This window comes from Myotis nattereri (genome assembly GCF_964212035.1).
Source record: "Myotis nattereri genome assembly, chromosome: 3".
Classification (NCBI taxonomy): Eukaryota; Metazoa; Chordata; class Mammalia; order Chiroptera; family Vespertilionidae; genus Myotis; species Myotis nattereri.
In genome coordinates, this window is record NC_138077.1 from 105912575 (window position 1) to 105931701 (window position 19127).

The 19127-nt window shown below is 41.6% G+C and overlaps 1 protein-coding gene across 1 annotated transcript in view; it reads left to right on the top strand.

Annotated features, from left to right (window-relative positions):
• The window catches only part of LOC308516633 (ceruloplasmin-like), a gene marked incomplete at its 5' end in the record, with an annotated part of 58465 nt that extends 39338 nt beyond the window's left edge, over positions 1-19127 (top strand). Inside the window, 3 exons of the mRNA XM_081087677.1 lie at positions 9985-10124; positions 16428-16590; positions 18992-19127. Coding sequence (XP_080943803.1) covers positions 9985-10124; positions 16428-16586 — 299 coding nt within the window. The 3' untranslated portion in view covers positions 16587-16590; positions 18992-19127. The remainder of the gene's footprint in view (positions 1-9984; positions 10125-16427; positions 16591-18991) is intronic.

A 19127-nucleotide genomic window follows, 5' to 3' on the forward strand; every position in this document is an offset into this window, starting at 1 on the left:
TGTGGTAATTTTCATTCATTGACTGGCTTATTTCACTTAGCATAATGCTCTCCAGTTCCATCCATGCTGTTGCAAATGGCAAGAATTACTTCTTCTTTGCAGCAGCATAGTATTCCATCGTGTAGATGTACCACTGTTTTCTAATCCATTCATGTACTGATGGGCACTTAGGCTGTTTCCAGATCTTAGCTATGGTGAATTGTGCTGCTTTGAACATAGGGGTGCATATATCCTTTCTGATTGGTGTTTCTGTTTTCTTGGGATATATTCCTAGAAGTGGGATCAAGGGGTCAAAGGGAGTTCCATTTTTAGTTTTTTGAGGAAACTCCATACTGTCTTCCATAGTGGCTGTACCAGTCTGCATTCCCACCATCAGTGCTATGATCAAATTGTGCTGCTATGAGCATAGGGGTGCATACATCCTTTCTGATTGTTGTTTCCGTTTTCTTGGGATATATTCCTAGAAGTGGGATCACAGGGTCAAATGGGAGTTCCATTTGTAGTTTTTTGAGGAAACTCCATACTGTCTTCCATAGTGGCTGTACCAGTCTGCATTCCCACCAGCAGTGCACGAGGGTTCCTTTTTCTCCACATCCTCTCCAGCACTTGTCGTCTGTTGATTTGTTGATGATAGCCATTCTGACAGGTGTGAGATGGTACCTCATCATTGTTTTGATTTGCATTTCTCAGATGATTAGTGACTTTGAGCATGTTTTCATATGTCTCTTGGCTTTCTGAATGTCCTCTTTTGAAAAGTGTCTATTTAGGTCCTTTTCCCATTTTTTAATTGGATTGTTTATCTTCCTTCTTTTAAGTTGTATGAGTTCCCTATAAATGTTGGAGATTAAACCCTTATTGGTGATAACATTGGCAAATATGTTTTCCCATGCAGGGGGCTTTCTTGTTGTTTTGTTGATGGTTTCTTTTGCTGTGCAGAAGATTTTCATTTTGATGTAGTCCCATTTGTTTATTTTTTCTTTAGTTTCCAATGCCCTAGGAGCTGTATCAGTGAAGAAATTGCTTCGGCATATGTCTGAGATTTTGTTGCCTTTGGATTCTTCTACTATTTTTATGGTTTCCCATCATACATTTAAGTCCTTTATCCATTTTGAATTCATTTTTGTGTATGGTGTAAGTTGGTAGTCTAATTTCATTTTTTTGCATGTATCTGTCCAATTTTCCCAACACCATTTATTGAAGAGACTATCTTGACTCCATTGTATGTTCTTGCCTCCTTTCTCAAATATTAATTGAGCATATTGGTTCGGGTTGATTTCTGGGCTCTCTATTCTATTCCATTGATCTATATGTCTATTCTTGTGCCAGTACAAGGCAGTTTTGAGAACAGTGGCTTTGTAAGACAGCTTAATATCTGGTATTGAGATCCCACCTACTTTGTTCTTCCTCAGGATAGGTGCAGCTATTCGGGGTCTTTTTTATTCCAGATAAATTTTTGGAGAGTTCGTTCTAGGTCTGTGAAATATGCCATTGGTATTTTAATGGGAAGTGCATTGAATTTATAGATGATTTGATTCTACCAATCCAAGGACATGGTATGTTCTTCCATCTCTTTATGTCTTCCTCTATCTCTTTTTTCAACGTCCTGTAGTTTTCTGAGTAGAGGTCTTTTACGTCTTTAGTTAAGTTTATTCCTAGGTATCTTAATTTTTTTGGTGCGATGGTAAATGGGACTGTTTTTTGAGTCTCTCTTTCTGTAAGTTCACTGTTGGTGTATAGAAATGCCATAGATTTCTTGGCGTTAATTTTGTATCCTGCTACATTGTCAAATTCATTTATTAAGTCTAATAGTTTTTTGATGGAGTCTTTAGGGTTTTTTATGTATAATATCATATCACCTTTAAATAAGGACAGCTTTGCTTCTTCCTTTCCAATTTGGATGCTTTTATTTCTTCTTCTTGTCTAATTGCAATGGCTAATACTTCCTGTACTATGTTGAACAGGAGTGGTGAGAGTGGGCATCGCTGTCTTGTTCCTGTTCTTAGGGGAAATGGTGTTAGTTTTTGTCCATTGAGTATGATGTTGGCTGTGGGTTTGTCATATATGGCTTTTATTATGTTGAGGTATGATCCTTCCATTCCCACCTTGCTGAGAGTTTTAATCAAAAATGGGTGTTGCATTTTGTCAAATGCTTTTTCTGCATCAATTGATATGACTATGTGGTTTTTTTCTCTCAATTTGTTTATCTGATGTATCACGTTTATTGATTTGTGGATATTGTACCATCCTTGCACCTCTGGGATAAATCCTACTTGGTCATGGTGTATAATCTTTTTGATGTACTGCTGGATCTGATTTGCTAAGATTTTGTTGAGGATTTTGGCATCTATGTTCATGAGGGATATTGGCCTGTAATTCTCTTTATTGTGTTGTCTTTACCTGGTTTTGGTATTAGGGTGATGCTGGCTTCATAGAATGAGCTTGGAAGTGTTCCTTCCTCTTGAATTTTTTGTAGTAATCTGAGGAGGATAGGTTTTAGTTCTTCCTTGAATGTTTGGTAAAACTCCCCTGTGAAGCTGCCCAGTCCTGGGCTTTTGTTTGCTGGAAGCTTTTTGATGACCGCTTCAATTTCTTCCATAGTTATTGGCATATTGAGATTTTGAGATTCTTCCTGATTGAGTTTTGGAATGTTGTATTTTTCTAAGAATATGTTCATTTCCTCCAAGTTGTCTCGTTGTTTGGAGTAGAGTTGTCCATAGTATTTTTTAACAATCATTTGTATTTCTGTGGGGTCTGTTGTTATTTCACCTCTATCGTTTCTGATTTTGTTTATTTAGGTCCTCTCTCTTTGTTTCTTGGTGAGCCAGGCTTGAGGTTCATCAATCTTGTTTATCCTTTCAAGGAACGAGCTCTTGGTTTCATTGATTTTATGTGTTGTTTTTTTGGTCTCTATGTCATTTATTTCTGCTCTAATCTTTATTATCTCCTTCCTTCTGCTCACTCTGGGCTTTTCTTGTTGCTCTCTGTCTAGTTCTTTGAGATGTAGAGTTAGATGATTTACTACCATTTTTTCTTGTTTTTTGAGATAAGCCTGTAGAGCTATAAACTGTCCTCTCAGGACTGCTTTCATTGTGTCCCATAGGTTTTGGATTGTTGTGTTTTCATTGTCATTAGTTTCCTGGGTGTTTTTAATTTCTTCTTTGATCTCATTGGTAATCCAATCAATATTTAATAACATGCTATTCAGCTTCCAAGAGTTTGAGTATTTTGGGTTGTTTTTTTGTTCTTTATTTCTAATATTATGGCCTTGTGGTCTGAGAAGATGCTTGGTATGATTTCAGTCTTCTTGAATTTGGGGAGACTTTGTTTGTGACCCAATATGTGGTCTATTTTTGGAAATGTCCCATGATCACTTGAGAAGAATGTATATTCCTTGGCTTTGGGGTGAAATGTTCTGAAGATGTCAATTAAGTCCATCTGATCTAGTGAGTCATTTAGGATTGCTCTTTCTTTGCCGATTTTTTGTCTAGCAGATTTATCCAGTGATGTCAGTGGTGTATTAAAGTCCTCTACTATGATTGTGTTGTTGTTGATCTCTCCCTTGATATCTTCCAGGAGTTTTTTTAATGTATTTGGGTCCTCCTGCATTGGGTGCATATATGTTTATCAGGGTTATATCGATCCCTTTAGTATTATGAAGTGGCCTTCCTTACCTCTTGTTATGGCCTTCACTTTGAGGTCTATTTTGTCCGATATAAGTATTGCTACCCCAGCTTTTTTTTTCATTTCCATTTGCCTGAAAGATATTCTTCCATCCCTTCATTTTCAGTCTGTGTGTGTCCCTTATTCTGATGTAGGTCTCTTATAGACAGCAAATATATGGGACATGGTTTTTTATCCATTCAGCCACTCGATGTCTTTTGATTGGAGCATTTAGTCCATTTACGTTTAAAGTTATTATTGAAAGGTACTTGTTTGTAGCCATTTCTATTTTTTGTGCCTGTTTTCTTTCTGAGATTTTTATTTCTTCTTTTTACACCAGTCCCATTAGCATTTCTTGCATTGCTGGCTTGGTGGTGATAAACTCCCTTAGCCTTTCTTTGTCTGTGAAGCTTTTTATTTCCCCTTCAATTTTGAATGATAGCCTTGCTGGATAGAATATTCTTGGATTCAGTCCTTTGCTTTGCATCACTTTGTAAATTTCCGTCCATTCTTTTCTGGCCTGATGTGTTTCTGTTGAGAAACCATTTGATAATCTAATGGGAGATCCCTTGTATGTAACTTTCCATCTCTCTCTTGCAGCCTTTAAGATTCTCTCTTTGTCCTGAATATTTGCTATGCTAATTATGATGTGTCTTGGTGTGGGTCTTTTCCGGTTCACCTTGTTTGGGACTCTCTGTGCTTGTGTGACTTTTTTCTTCCCCACCTCAGGGAAGTTTTCTGATATTATTTCTTCTAATAGGTTTTCTAACCCTTGTTTCTCTTTCTGTTGTTCTGGCACCCCTATTATTCATATGTTGTTTCGTTTCATGTTGTCCCATAGCTACCTTAGGCTGTCCTCCTGTCTTTTAATTTTTTTCTCCAGTTGCAGTTCAGTTTGGGTGTGTTTTGCTTCCCTGTCTTCTAATTTGCTAATTTGGTCCTCCACTTCTCCTAGTCTACTGTTGAAACTTTCAACGGTATTTTTTATTGCAACTATATCACTCTTCATTTCTTCTTGGTTCTTACTTAATTTTTTGATTTTTTTCATCCGTTTCTTTTTGATTCTTACATAAGTTGTTTATTTTTTCATCCATTTCTTCTTGCTTCTTGCATAAGTTGTTGATTTTTTTCCTCCATCCGGTTTATGCATTCTAGGACCCTTAATCTGAATTTTTTTTCTGTCATGCTGAATGCCTCTGTTTCACTTAGCTGCTTTTCTGGCAAGTCCTCCTCTTCTTTCCTTTGGGGGTTTCTTTTTCTACCCATGTTTGATCTCACTGACATATCTAGATGTTGAGTCATTCAGGGGCTGCTCCTTGGTTGGCAGTGGCTTCTCAGGCTGTGGTTGCTCTTCGGGTGGTTGTGGTAGCAGCTGCTCTTCAGTTGGCAGCAGCTCCTCTGGTGGGTGCTGTTCACAGCTGTGATGGCTCCTCTGGCTGGTGCGGGGAGGCTTCACACACAGCTGCTATTCCTCAGACAGAGGGTGTGCTGATCACGAGGCTGCTGTTCCTTGGATGGGTGTGGGCTACACACGCAGCTGCTACTCCTTGAACTGGAGCAGATTGTTCACGTGGCCGCTGATCCTTGGATGGGGGCTGGCTGCACACTGCTATTGTTCTTCTGATGTGGTGGGCTGCTTGTGGGGCTACTGCTCCTAGTACTTGGATAGTTTGATTGCGAGTCTGTTGCTCTTCAGACGGGGGTGGGCTCCTTGCGAGGCTGCTGCTCTTTGGACAGGAATGAGCTGCACTCATGGCTGCTCCTCCTCGGATGGGGACGTGCCACTCACCTGGCTGCTGCTTGTCAGACAGGTGCAGGCTGTTGTGGCTCTGCTCCTCAGACCGGTCTGTGCTGCCCAGGGCTGCTGCTCCTCAGATGTGGGCAGCCTGCTTGTGTGGCTGCTGCTCCTCGGACCGGGGTGGGCTGCTGCTGCTCCTCGAATGGGGCTGGGTCGCTCTCAGAACTGCTGCTCTTCAGATTTGGCACGCTGCTTGTGCGGCTGCTGCTGCTTGGACAAGGGCAAGATACTTGTCTCATTGTTAACACATTAATTGTTTAATAACATGTTATTTAGCCTCCGTGTGTTCGAGTGTTTTTGAGTTTTTTTGCTATAATTGATTTCTAATTTCATACCATTGTGGTCAGAGAAGATGCTTGATGGGCTTTCAATCTTGTTGACTTTATTAAGGCTTATCTTATATCCTAGCATGTGGTACTAGTATATCTTAAAGAATGTTCCATGTGCACTTGAAAAGAATGTGTATTCTGCTGCTTTGGGATAAAATATTCGCTAAATATCAATTCAATCCATCCAATCCAGCGTGTTATTTAAGGTCACTATTGCCTTATTTTTTGTCCAGAAGATCTCTCCATTGATGCCAATGGGGTATTGAAATTCCCAACTTTGACTATATTGTTAATCTCTCCCTTAATGTACACCAAGATTTCTTTATATATTTAGGTGCGGCTATGTTGGGTGCATATATGTTTACAAGGTTTATATTCTCCTGTTGGGTTGATCCTATTAGTTTTCTGTAATGTCCTTCTTTGCCTCTTGTTATGGCCTTTGTTTTGAAGTCGATTTTATCTGACATAAGTATTGCTACCCCAGCTTTGTTTGTTTGTTTATTTATTTCCACTTGCATGAATTTTTTTTCTATCCCTTCACTTTCAGTCTGTGTGTATCTTTTGTTCTGAAGTGGGTCTCTTGTACACAGCATATACTAGTATATGGGTTATGGGGTTTTTATCCATTCGGCTACCATAGATCTTTTGGTTGAAGCATTAATCCATTCACATGTAAAGTTATTATTGATAGGTACTTATTTATTGCTATTGAATCTTTATTCCTACATTCCTCTCTATATGTATTTATTTTCTTCTTTCTTCTTCTTAAAGAAGGCTTTTTTAAAATATATATTTTTATTGATTTCAGAGAGGGAGAGGGAGTGAGAGATAGAAACATCAATGATGAGAGAGAATCATTGATTGGCTGCCTCCTGCATGCCCCACAATGGGGATCGAGCCTGCAACCTGGGCATGTGCCCTTGACCAGAATCAACCTGGGACCCTTCAGTCCTCGGGCCAATGCTTTATCCACTGAAGGCCTTTTAACATTTTTTGCAATACTTGTTTGTTGGTAATGAACCCCTTTAGCTGTATTTCACCTTCAATATTAAATGATAGCTTTGCTGGATGGAATAGTGATCTTTGTAGGTCCTTGCTTTTCATCATTTTGAATACTTTATGCCAATCCCTTCTGGCCTGAAGCATTCTGTTAATAAAACAGCTGACAGCCTTATGGGAGCTCCCTTGTAGGTAACTAACTGTCTTTCTCTTGCTGCCCTTAAGATTCTCTCTTTGTCTTTAACCTTTGCCATTATAATTATGATGTGTCTTGGTGTGGGCTTCTTTGGGTTCATCTTGATTGGGACTCTGTGCTTCCTAAACTGTGACTTTTTGCTTCATCAGATTAGAGAAGTTTTCAGTCATTATTCTTTGAAACAGGTTCTCAATCCCTTGCTTACTCTCTTCTCCTTTTGGTGTCCCCATGATGCAGATGTTGTTATGCTTAATGTTGTCCCAGAGGTCCCTTTGAATTTCCTCATTTTTAAAAAATTCATTTTTCTTTTCATTGCTCTCCTTACTGTTATCTTGTCCTCTAAATCCCTGATTTGATCCTCTGCTTCAGCTAAAATGCTGTTGATTCCTTCAAATATATTCTTCACTTCTGGCTGATTCTTTTTTATGTTTTTTTATGTGCTTTTAAATACTTACTATCTCTTTGTTTAAGCTCTCACCAAGATCATCCATTTTTTCCCTGAGCTTTTGGGAATCCTTATAATTATTCTTTTATAGGCTGCATCTGTTATCTTGGCTGTTTCCATTTCATTTAATTCTTTTTCTGGGGATTTCTCTTGTTCTTTAATATTTGTCTTCCCATTTTGTCTGCTTTTTTGTGTTTTACTCTGTGTATTAAGTAGATCTACTATGACTCCCAAGCTTGTTTTCAGGGCTTTCTGATGTAGGTACTTTATTGGCTTTGATGGCACAATCTTCTAAGTCACCTATTCTTGATGCTCCAAAAATGTTTCTTGCATGGGTTTTATGCCCCTTCCTGTTGTAGTTGAGTTTTCAATGCTATTGGTCCATTCATGGGTGGAGTTAACCCTCAGGCTGGCTGATTATAAGTATAGATCTTTTTCACTGTGTATAAGTCTGCCCCCCAAAATGGAGTTGTTCCCAGCAGGTTCTGGTGCCTGCTGGAGTTCCCTTTGGCTGTGCCATTTGTGTGGCTTGTTGGGTCAGGTTTTGGTGACATTTGAAGCCCACCAATGGTTGTGTTGGTTCCTGGGCACTTGGGTGGGGTTCTGGGGCAGGTTGATGTCAGACATTGTATGTAACTGGCCCTGGGCTACCATACTATTCACTGATTGTGGCTCTGTCTACTGGGCTTAGGTGTGCATGGGAGGGCTCAAGCTGTGTATAAGAGTCAGCTTCCTGGATCTCTGAGCTGGGGGAAGATCAGTAAAGGGTCCAAGGCTCTATGAGGTTGGCATCCAACTGTTGGCTACTCTGCCACCCCCTGAGGTTTCCTGGACTTCCTCTAGAGCAGTGGTTCTCAACCTTCCTAATGCCACGACCCTTTAATACAGTTCCTCATGTTGTGGTGACTCCGAACCATAAAATTATTTTCATTGCTACTTCATAACTGTAATTTTGCTACTGTTATGAATCGTAATGTAAATATGTGATATGCTATATGTGTTTTCCAATGGTCGCAACCCACAGGTTGAGAACCGCTGCTCTAGAGCCTTTTGAAGAAAGATTTTAGAGTGGGCCCAAACTTGCCATACCCACAGCCCCTTTCACTTGGTGCAAGCTCATTAGGGTGGGAAATTGGGTAGGGAGGATAGGGCAAGTGAGTTCTCTACTTGGGGGCAGTGTGGTCAGGCACTCAATGGGGAGAATGTGGTCCCCTACTCCAGAGCCATGCTATTCAGTCTCTGCTAGAGTTTCCAATTCTAGCTCCCCCAGGAGAAGTATACCACCAGTTCAGATTGGATGTAGCCAGCTCTCCCCACTGCAGGAGCAAGCTCAGCAGGGCAGAGCCACTGGGACTTTGAAAAATAGATCAAGAGAGTTTTTAGTTGAGGGTGATGCCAGCAGAGCCTGTGGGAAGGGAGTGAGCTTTAAGGCTCCCCGTGGCTGTGTAGCCATACCCACTCAAACTGGACCAGAGTATCTGAGGGAAGTATAATTCAAAGGTCCCGCTCTGAGTGGTGTTCTCTGCCCCACCACAACCCTCCCTTGGATCTCAACTCAATGTCTGAGGCCACCAGAACTTGGGAAGATAGAACCAAACAGTTTCCCATTTGGAGTGATGCTGGCCAAGCCTGTAGGTGAAGAGGAAGACTGGCCCCCATTCCAAAGCCTCACAGCTCAATGTCTGTCTGAGTGCCAATAGTTTCTCCAAAGAAAGAACGCAGCAAAGGTCCCTATTGGGTTCAGCCAACATTCCTTTCTGCCAGACACAAGCTTGACAGGGCGATGTCATCAGTATTTGAGGACCAAGTTAGTGGACTCCCCAGGCTGGTGCTGTAAGAATAGGAATGCCCAACCCTGGGAAGATGGTGCCTTAGGGTGATGTGGGATATTGACTCAGGACTGGGACCTCAGTAGCTGACTCTCAGACTTATCTTCAAGACCATGCCACCCAGGTCTTCTCTTTATGATTTCCATATGCCTTGAGTTGCCTTTCCTCTACCAGAGCCCTAGGTGAGTGTCCTGGAGCAAGATCCTGTATATTGTCCCTTTAGGAGAGCACCTAGGATTCTAGCAAACTCCCTCCTCTTCCTTTCAGAGTCCCTCCTGGTTTTCACTACCAGATGCTATGCAGGCTCTACCTCCCAGCACTGGTGCTCTGTGTTGGGGGTTCTGGCATGGGACTGAGACCCCATGTTCCTCAGGGGTGTCTTTTGCAACCAAGATATCCCTCCAGCTTTTCAGCTACCATACATGGGTGCAGGAGCCAGCTCTTTTCACATTTCCATCCTTCTTACAAGTCTCTATATAGCTTTTTCTATAAATCCTTGGATATAACACTCCAGTACAGCTGTCCTTCAGTTGGTCATTCAGGTTGATTGCACTATACTAGTAATTTAGCTGTAAATCTCGTTTGGCACTCAGAAGAGGTAAATGTAGTTCCACTTACTCTATAGCCACATTGAAACTCCCCCATGACATTTTCTATAAGATGTTGTTGTTTTTAAATACATTATTTCAAATCCTTTTTGAACATAATAAAACTATGTCTACCTACAGCAATTAATGGAAGACTGTTTGGAAATAACCAAGGTCTCACATTTCATGTTGGGGATGAAGTGAATTTTTATCTGATTGGCATGGGGAGTGAATTCGACCTGCACACAGTTCACTTCCATGGCCACAGCTTTGAATATACGGTAAGAACCTTGGGAAGCTCCATTTAATTCCATGGCAAGGTAACAAACTATGTTCAAAATATATAATCTATAATATATTAGATGCAAGTAAATAATTATGCATTTAGCTTTTTATATCTCATGGACATTTGATAAATGCTCGTGAATATATGAATTGCATTTCTCACTCTAATATGAATTTACTCAATAAGTAAATAAGACATTGATAATCATCTTTAGTTGTACCATTGTGTGTGTGTGTGTGTGTGTGTGTGTGTGTGTGTGTGTGTGTGTGTGAATCTTCACCTCAGGATATTTTTCCATTTATTTTTAGAGAGAGTGGAAGGGAGAGATAAAGAGAGAAACATCAATGTGAGAGAGACACATTGGTTGCTTCCCTCACATGCCCCAACCAGGGCTGAGGATCAAGCCTGTAACCAAGGTACATGCCCTTGACTGAAATCAAACCTGGGACCCTTCAGTCCACAAGCAGACACTCTATCCACTGAGCCAAACTAGCTAGGGCAGTTTTAACCTTTCTATTCCATCTTTTTTTTTTTAAATTTTTAAACGCTCAAACATAAAACATGAAAGAAAAATATCTTGAGTAGTCATATACATTTTGGCACATTTACTTTCTCCTTATATATTTTTTTTCTGAACCTAATTGAAAGCAAATTACAAACATCATGACTCTTCACTCCTAAATACTAAAGTATGTGCACCTAAGAGTAAGGACAATCTCTGCCCCAACAGCAATAACATTTCACACCCTAAAGTGAACAGTAATTCAATAATATAATCTAACATGCAATCCATTAAAATATCCTTAGGTGTTCCCAAAATGCTCTTTATAATTATTTTCTTTAACCCAAGATCTAATCATTTATACATAGCATTTGGTTGCCATTGTCATATCTTTCCTAAAAATCAAAACAAGCCTTTTGCCTTTTTTTCTTGATTTTTCCTGAAATTTCATTTTTGAGGGGTCCAGGCCAGTTGTTATGTAGAATATTCTATATTCTGCATTGATTTTATAGTTTCCTCATGATAGAATCCATGTTTAATATCATTGGCAAGGACACTCCATAGGTGATATTATGTACTTATCATATATCACATCAAAAGGCTCTGCTGTCAACAGGTTCTAATATTGGTGAAGCTAAGTTTGATAACTTTATTAAGATAATGTGTACTATTCTCTCTATTTTAAAAGTATCATCTTCCTATTGTAATTAATAATCTATAGAGAAGAGATTTTTTAAATGTATTTTATTCTCCTATAATTTTCACCTTGTACTTTTTTTAAAAAGTTCCATTGATGATCCTTGCCCAAATCAAATTTTATAGTGGGGGTTACAAATAGTGGCTTTCTACTTCTATCATTCCTTCAACATTTTTTATAAAACAAAAATTTGGTACTAGGTGTCAACTGGCTTTATTGTACCTTTTCATATGATATTTACCATCTGTTTCTATTTTATGTATTCTTAGTCTCTTTATATCTTCTGTCTGAATTGCTTTCTTTCACCCTATCTGTCATACTTCTCCATAACTGTTTTTTTACTGACCACTTTTGACTGGCCATTTCTCTCATTTATATTAAGTATTTTCAGTTTTATCCTTCCCTTTTTCCAGTCCCAATTTAGGATTGTTTATTTACTTAAGAAGCATTTTCTTTATTTCCCATCCTAATCCCTTATATAAACACTAGAGGCCCAGTGCATGGGGGACTGGGGGTCCCTCAGCCTGGCTTGCACCCTCTCCAATCCGGCCCCTAGGAGGATGTCAGACTACCAGTTTAGGCCCGATCCCGCACTGGCAGTCGGACATCCCTCTCACAATGTGGGACTGCTGGCTCCTAACTGCTCACCTGCCTGCCTGCCTGAATACCCCTAACCACTCTGCCTGCCAGCCTGATTGCCACCAACTGCTGGCCTGATCACCCCCAACTGCGCCCCTGCTGGCCTGATTGGGGTTGGGGAGCCAATGGGGGGGGCTGGCCATGGGGAGGGGCTGTGGTCGGTGGGCTGGCTGGCCATGCCCCCAAATGGGGTGGAGGGTGCCAATGGGGACCAGTGTCTTGGGGGAGAAGCTATGGGTGGTTGGCCAGCCATCCCTGCCCCTGATTGGCGGGGGGGGGGGGGAGTGGGGGGCAATCTGAGGTGGGGCCTGGCAGGAGGAGGGACTGCAAGAGATTGGCTGGCCGGCCCTGCCCCCTATTGGGATGGGGGTTTGCGGTCAGAGGCAGGCAGTCGTGGGAAGGGGCTGCAGGCCTATTGTGGTGGGGCAGGCTGACTGAGGGCAGGGCTGGCGGGGGTTGGGGGGAGGGAGAGGGTGTTTGGCTGGCTGGGCCACTCTTTTTTTTTTTTTGGCAACTTTACAACTTTTATTTGTGGTGCCTGTATTATGTCTCAAAAATACCTTCTTCCCCTGCCCGGGACAGCATTGGGGAAGGGGCAGCAAAAAATAGAAGACGTCCCTCCCTATTGCACATGGACCCTATATACAGGCCCACCTGGCCCAGGCCAGTGGGATGCTTGGCACATTCTCGGATCCCTACTCAGAGGCTGGAGGGGTGACTGGTGGCAGCACATGTGAAAGGGGACCTCTGGGTGACCACTCTGGTCCTGGCTAATGGTCCTGGCACTTCCTGGTCCTTGGTTCCTTCCTGGTCTTGCCTGCAGCCCTGGTCCCCCTACCTGGCTCAGCCTCCTGTCTCCATGGCCCAGATGGCCCCCTTGGCTCCTGGGGGCTCTGTCCTCCCCTCCCAGCCTGGAGGTCCAAAGGGGAGGTTATGGCTTCTCAGAGACTCCCCAGCAGCTCTGTCACTCATGTTCACACAGGGGAAGCGGTGCGTGTGGCAGAAGCAGCTGTATAAATGCGGGGGCAGGAGCAAGTCCTCCAGGGTCACTTGCACAGTTTACTGATGACGTGGATCAGGGCCGCATTCTCCTCCTTGAGGCACTGGTTGTCAGCCCGGAGGTTGGACAGGCCCTTCAGCTCCGATTCCAGCCTTGCGCTCCAGGGCCCTGTGCTCAAATCTCTCCAGCGCCAGGAGGGACTGCCTCTCTGCAGCAAAGTGCTCCTGCCTGTGCGTGGTGTGCTCCAGCTCCACTTGAGTTGCACCAGCCACAGTGTGGTCTACGTCAGTGCCTCAGGATGTCTCTAGTTCTCAACACACAGTTTTGCGTAGAGCTTCCTGAAGCCTCCCTAGGGCTCTTCATATTGGGGCTGGGGTTTTGGGTTTAGGTCCTGCTGCCTCTGGAGGGGAAGGGCTGGATTCTGGGCTGATGTCGGCTGGCTTCGCTTCCTTTCCCTTCGCAGGCCCTCTCCTCTCCTTGCCAACTCTGCAGTGCTCTCTGGAGGCCTGTGGTCCCTGTTCCTGCCCATCAGGTGCCTCTACTCTCTGGGTAGGGCCATCAGAATTCTCAACCCCATGGACTCGGGTCTGCTAGGAAGGGTCCAGACTCTGTGCACCCTGCTCTTGATCTGGATGGGAGAGTCCGATCAGGGGCAGGCCAGCAGGTGGGAAGGGCTGCGAGGTTGGCCACTGGCCCCAACCCCTGATCAGCCAGTTTGCTGGCTACAGTGGGTGTCGTAGCTACCGGCCCAATCAGGGTCATCTTCTGCGGGTTTGTGTCTCCACTCACTCTGGCCTCAGCAGCCCAGCGCTGTGGCTGCACGGGGTTGGGGCTGGGGTCCGGGCCCCCTGTGGGCTTGTGTGTCCACCGGCTCCATGGCTTCCACCGACACCGCCATCTTTGTGGCTATGGGCGCCACCCTCTTTGTCGTGGAGTCACAGTTAATTTGCATATTACCTTTAGATCATTGTAAAATTGAGGACCAATTACATTTTATGTATTACACACCTCCAACATTTAATTTAAGCATTTGGCATAATGCAGTCCATCTTTTCCACACTGATAGAAGTTTCACATAAAGCTTTCTGAATTCTAGATGTGCTATGCTCATAGCTTCTTTAATGTTCAGGGCCTATCATAGAAATAAATTAAATGAGTGCATGACTTAATTTACACAAAGTTTTACTGGTGTGATGCTTTCTTTCCTATACTTTAGTAACACATTTATTCCTGTTAAACTATTTGGGGGCTTAAAAACATTTTTATTGTAGGGAATTTTATATAATAAAGTAGATAGAATAATATAATACACCCCTTTACCCATAACCCAGGTCCAACAATCATGACCTTTCTGTACTTGCACCTATGCTTCCCATATATTTTAAGGAAAAGCCTAGATATTAGTATTGTTATTAATTTCATAATTGTTTGTGTTGGACTTTAAAAATTAGAACAAAAAAGCTATTTAAAATTTGGCTAAGTTCTCTACAGTATATTTGATGTTCAGTTCAGATCAGCTCAATTCAGCAAATGCCTCTGAAGTTTTTAGAGCTATGCCAAGTGTTGTGTGGAGATAAAAGGAAATCAAAGAGTTACCCTTCAAGGGCCACATCTATATAAGTGATTATATTAACAGGGGTCAGATTAAGTGGAATTTATAACAACATTTCTATAATGATAATTATAGCTAATCTTAATTTAGTACTGCCTATGTGCCAGATGCTATGCTTAATATTTTGCATGGATTTCTTATTGAACCCTAACAACTTCCCTATGAGATAGGGGAATAAAATAAAGGATTAACAAGATAAAGAACTTTCCTACAAACAGGAAGTGGTAGAAGTAGGATTTGAACTCCTGGATCTCATGCCAGAACCCCTCATTCTTAACCACTTCACAAAACTGCCTTTCTTAAGAATGATCCTATTTATACCACAGAGCCTAGTCCACCACCTCTCCACTCTAGCCACTTGCACTGAACTCCTCACAGATGATCACAAGTAGTATTCTCCTTCCCTGGAGGTGGAATTTAATTAGTTCAGCATTGATACAGCTGCTGGGCTTTACTCCCTGGAACTCCTGGGGGGCAAAGAGCAGTCCTCCGGGGTTACTAACCTGGTCTTGGCACAAGCCAGCTAGTCGTCTCCAGTTTGCTAAGGCTACAGTTGCTCTCTGTGCCAGAGCTCCAGGTACATATTGCCTTGGACAATTGTCAGTTCTTAGTTAAAATTATTTCATATTGTGCTCTACATCTTAAAATGTATCTTGTCATCAATATTACTGTCACCTTAGCAAAACTGATTTTCCTCAATAGCAATGACTCAAGCTTGCACTTTGCATCCAATGGGGAATGGCTCCACCTTCCTCCTCTGTACCTTCCAATGTCTCCATGAGTCTTGAGAGCCTAAATTTCTTCTAGTTGCCTCCAGCTCTCATTTCCTACTTCTGTTCATCTCCCTTACCTCTCACCTCCTGTGGCTGCTATTTTCTCATCTCTCCTTGATTCTGATTCTCCTAAGCAACCACAAAATCAAGGCCATTGTGGGTCACAGACTTTTAGTGAAAATTTAACGGTAAATAAAGGCTTTATTTTTTTTTCAATACTACACAGTAATGGCAAGCGCTTATTTGATATTAGACGCTCCATGTCTTCAATTACCCCTTCACCATGCATCCCTGAGAGCTTCTGCCTCTCCTGCTTTTCACTGTCCTTCCTTCTCAGGACTTCTTTCCTGCATTCTTCCCCTCCAGACTCTCTTGACATCTCTTCTCTCTCCAAATTATTCTGGACCCTATCTTAAGCTACTCTCTCCAATACATCCCTCATCTTTCACATGCTTGCTATTTTATTATGGAGAACAACTCATCTCCCTCTTAAATTCTCTTTCTAATCCATTTGGGCCAGGACCTTGAGCTTCATCTTTCAAAATCAAAGTAGCCTACATACTTTGTGGTCTCTTAAATATCAAATTCTCTATTGGGAAGAGAAATTCACGATACAGGCCCTCAGCCCTCAGCCCCAATCCCTGGAAGGCAGATGGAGCTGCAGGAGCCAGGTGAGTTCCTTTCCGTCCCATAACCATGAGTTTTTCTGATTATATCCCTAGTTAGGAACATTTCAGTTAAAACCTTTGGGATTTGTGAAACCAGATGTTTTCTGAAATCTAGAGCATTCTTCTGTAGGAGATGCTAACAAGACATCTAACACCAACACTGACACAGAAACTCTTTTAGAGTGAGGTGCTGTCCCTGTGGCCTATCACTGAAATTTTCTGGGACTTGCTCCTCCTCCAAACCCTCAGCTGTACTCAGAGGAGACATGCAGCAGCACATAGTGCTTTCCAGTTGTCATTTAACAAAGTCTATTAGAAGTGGGGAGTCACAGCAAATGGTATAATGTGTAAATGGCTGACTGATACCTTTTATAAGCTATTTAATGATGTTTTGTCTCCTTGTTAAGGATTCTGGACTGTATCGCTCCGACGTTTATGACCTTCCTCCTGGGGTCTATAAAACTGTAAAAATGTATACAAGAGATGTTGGAACCTGGTTATTTCATTGCCATGTTAGTAGTCACATTGATGCTGGAATGGAAAGCACTTACACTGTAATGAAATAAAAAGGTAAGCTAAATTAATTGGAAGTGATCATATTTAAATAAACTTAATGTTTACATAAAGGTATCTGATCCACTGACCATGTATGTGATGTGACACACCACGCTTCCATTCAAAGATTATTGGTTTGAGATGACCAAGAAACTCTGGTTTTATTTTTAATCAAACTTATGTAACTATTCCTGATCTAATAAAAGACACTCTGATAAATGTAATTTCCAGATTCATATAATAAATGCATAAGGACAATTCATAGAACAGGAAATGCAAATGACAATTGAACTTATAAAAATGTTTAACCTTCCTAATAATCAAATCATTTAAAAATAAGATTTAAACAACCATAAGATACCTTTTTGAATAAGGAAGCTATCAGTTTGGCAAAGATTTCATTTTTCAATTTTCCAATCAATAACTGTATATATTGCATATAATTTGGGGGAAGTATAGAATGTTTCCACAGCTCTCAAGAAATATAAAATAATGATTCTAATTTTTTTTCATATTCAAGCGACATTTTATTTCCTCTCATTCGTATCTTTTTCTCCATTTTATTAGCAACATCAGTATGAAAATAGTACCTTTGTTATTGTGATTTTCATCAGTTTCTTAGTTACTTAGGCTCTCCATGAAAGTCATTATCTTTTGGTGTTTTGTTACAATAACTCTAATATTTCGGCAAAATAATTTTAATAATTTGACCAGGCAGTTGATCTCAGAAAATTATCAACCATGCCAAAAAACATTTATTGCCATGTTATTTCATGCTAATGGAAAACTGAAAACAAGCAAATCATCTACACTAAGTTTTGCTACACTTATCATCTAAAGTGCTATCTAACATAAAAAATCATGTCTTAAATTTTAATGGAAAAATGCTTACAATATAATATTGAGTGATAAAAAGTCTACAAAATAGTATTTGAAATATTATTCAAATTCTTTCTACATATTACATATATATTATATGTCATCTATACTAATAAAAGGGTAATATGCTAATTAGACTGAACATTTTGCAGACAAAGCCACAGTGGTGGGGGCTGAGGCAGAGGTGGTTAGAGGTGATCAGGCCGGCAGGGGAGGGCAGTTAGGGGGCAATCAGGCCGGCAGGGAAGGGCAGTTAGGGAGTGATCAGGCTGGCAGGCAGAGGCGGTTAAGGGCGATGAGGCAGGGAGGCAGGCGAGCAGTTAGGAGCCAGAGGTCCCAGATTGTGAAAGGGATGTTCGACTGCAGTCTGACATCCCTTGAGGAGTCCTGGGTTGGAGAGGGTGCAGGCCAAGCTAAGGGACCCACCCCCTGTGCATGTATTTTGTGCACCGGGCCTCTAGTATATATGTAAGACTGAATAGAAATTACTGAAATATTAATGGTGACTCTAAATGGTAAAATTATGAGAGAGGTTTATTTTCTTATTGTACTTTTCCATTTCTTTCAAGGTTACCTTAACATTTAAATTACTTTTAAAATCAGGAAAACTATTAAATACTAGAGGCCCAGTGCATGAAAGTTGTGCACTGGGAGGGGGTCCCTCAGCACAGCCTGTACCCTCTCACAGTCTGGGAACCCCATGATTAATCACCCCACAGAGGGAGGCCCTGCCCACCCACCACAGCCCCACCAGTCAGTGGCCTGGGCCTCCCTCTGGGGGCAATCATGGGGTGATAGCGGGCCCCCCGGCCAATCGCATTGCACCCACCTTGGCTGGCCTGACACCAGTGGCTGTCATAGCATGGTCATCCGGACAGTTGTTCTGCTGTTTGGCTGTTTGGTCGATTTACATATTACACTTTTATTATTATAGATATATATAATATCCTATTCTAAGTATGTTGTGCAGCTCTCGAGTTCTGTGGATGTTTTCCCTGTGGGCACCTTGTGGGACTGAAGGCACAGAGCAGCTGAAGTGGGAAGGAGGTGCAGGAGGACAGTGCCTCAAAAATCCTTTCTGAGTATAAGGACCACATTTCTCACAAAACCACAAGCTTACTAGCCTAAAATATAATTTTACCTACAGCATCATGTCAACACCATTAATGATATATTACTAATACAAGTATAATAATCATTACTTATTCCTATAATTAATCATACTCATTCCTAGTAAAAGAGACTTGGGTGTGGTATCCAAGATCTAAACCCCCATTTATAGCATTGTTTCCTGGGGAAACATTTCAATTAACATAAAGCCAAACCTGGCTCATTCTACAGGATTTCTGTCCACATGAACGAGTGACAGCAATGTTGCTTCCGATTTCATGCCTAAGCTGTCTTGTTGCACAAACAATGGTAATTCTTTTAAGGATTTTCTTAAGACATATAAACTTTCTAGTTTTTCCTTAAAGATATGTAACTATTTTACTTCAATATTCCAACTTAGATCTTCTTGAAACTTTCTTTTCGGCAGCAAAAATATCTCCCTGAAGTCAGAAGTCCAGCTGCTGAGGAAAAAGCTCCAGGGATGAAGGAGTTCAAGAGGGCTGGCTGGAGACTTTGATGGCAGTGTACCAGGAAAACTAGCTTGAAATAAAAGTTTTGTTGGC